At 45.5% G+C, this 1,631-nt stretch overlaps 1 protein-coding gene across 1 annotated transcript; it reads right to left on the minus strand.

Moving 5' to 3' along the window:
• Positions 1 to 846: 846 nt before the first annotated feature.
• LOC147627290 (uncharacterized) lies at positions 847 to 1,314 on the minus strand. The gene has a single exon (XM_086815265.1). The coding sequence runs from the start codon at positions 1,312 to 1,314 to the stop codon at positions 847 to 849; it is 468 nt and encodes a 155-aa protein (XP_086671391.1).
• Between the last annotated feature and the right edge of the window lie 317 nt (positions 1,315 to 1,631).

Consider the following 1,631-nt stretch of genomic DNA (forward strand, 5'->3'; position numbering starts at 1 on the left):
TTACCTTAGCTAGTTGGAAGGGCTAAAATCCTTGCTTGTGTTGCCCTGGGTTCGAAGCCCACGCATGTGGTGCGGTGTCCACACGTGGTTGTGTGATTTGGTGGCTTTGGCCGCGAGCCGCGTGTTGGATGGTTTCTCTGCAGGCGAGACTATGTGAAAAATACTAGGCTTGGTCACGGTCCAATAGAGATGATCCACGTGGCCCTTTTCGATTTTTGAAAAGAATCATAAATTACAAAAAAAAATATTCAAGAGGTAGAAAGCCACCCATACTCCAAGGATTCAGAAAACAACCCACCGAAGGGATAATTTTTTCGAGGAATCCACGCTCGTAACAAGGGTCTTTTTTCTTCAAGTGTGTTCCTGCGTGCTAATTAGTCCTCTCTTGTGCAATATAATAGGTTGACAATATTGGTCACGGTCCAATAGAGATGATCCACATGGCCCTTTTGGATTTTTGAAAAGAATCATAAATTACAAAAAAAAAATATTCAAGAGGTAGAAAGCCACCCATACTCCAAGGATTTAGAAAACAACCCACCGAAGGGATAATTTTTTCGAGGAATCCACGCTCGTAACAAGGGTCTTTTTTCTTCAAGTGTGTTCATGCGTGCTAATTAGTCCTCTCTTGTGCAATATAATAGGTTGACAATACCGCTCCAGTTCTTTGTCATTTCTTTGCTGACCGGAGCCCAACAACCACCGTTCCAGTTCCGGGCGGAATAGCTTGCCCACAGCTCTCAATTTGCAGGACCCCTTGGGCATGCCCGCGGTCTATAAAGGGTATGCTCTCAACCTTTTTCTAAATATATATTAGAAAGAATTATTTGTAACGAGAACGTGCTCTCACACGGGCTTAGGAGGAAGGAGTAGAGGCTTGAGCTTGATGTGGGTCCTGCATGTGGGACAGGAAGCGGTGATAGCAGCTTTGGCGTAGAGCCAAGAATCGATGCAGTCGGAATGGAAGCCGTGCGCGCAGCCCGGTAGCACTCGAATCGCACTCAATCCCTCATCGTAAGGGGTGCGGCAGATGGCGCAGTCGCTTCCCACGAAGTTTTTCCCTTCCACATGCTGCTTGCACGTGAACGCCGTCTTGGGCATCGCAGCCTCGATGGTTGCCATGTCCACAACGAAGAAGCCGGTAGTATCTCGTGTTTGAATCAGTCGCACCTCCGTGCGAAAGCCGCATGCACGCCGGATGCAGACCGTTCCCGCGAAGAGGATGAGCATTAATGCCATGGAAAGGGCCAGTAGCGCCACGAACCCAACCAGGCAAACGACTATGCCAAGCAGAAAAGACAAGGGACCTGCCATAGTAGTGGTAGTCGCAGAAACTGGCGCTAAGCGCTCATTACGCTTTTATAGGACCGGCAGGGATTAGTCGGTAACGCTCACAAGAATATGTGTGTGTACCTTCGGGAAAAAAATATATACGTTTTTTTAATGACAAAGTTTAAAACCTTGTTTCAAATAAAAGAAAACTATCACTAAAAAAGTTCCAAATTTTGAAGGTTTTTCTTCTGCAACAGAGTGCTTCAGAAAAAAAAAGATTTTTTCAACCCTTAAAATTAAAGGCAATGCTAAATCCTAATCGGGATTTAGACCTAAAAATCTCTAAAGACCATACTTAT

This window comes from Cibotium barometz, chromosome 21, assembly GCF_041138505.1.
Source record: "Cibotium barometz isolate CiBa-2024 chromosome 21, ASM4113850v1, whole genome shotgun sequence".
Lineage (NCBI taxonomy): Eukaryota > Viridiplantae > Streptophyta > Polypodiopsida > Cyatheales > Cibotiaceae > Cibotium > Cibotium barometz.

Coding starts and splice junctions, on each gene's coding strand:
- LOC147627290 (XM_086815265.1), bottom strand. CDS start 1,314: ATGGCAGGTCCCTTGTCTTTTCTGCTTGGCATAGTCGTTTGCCTGGTT.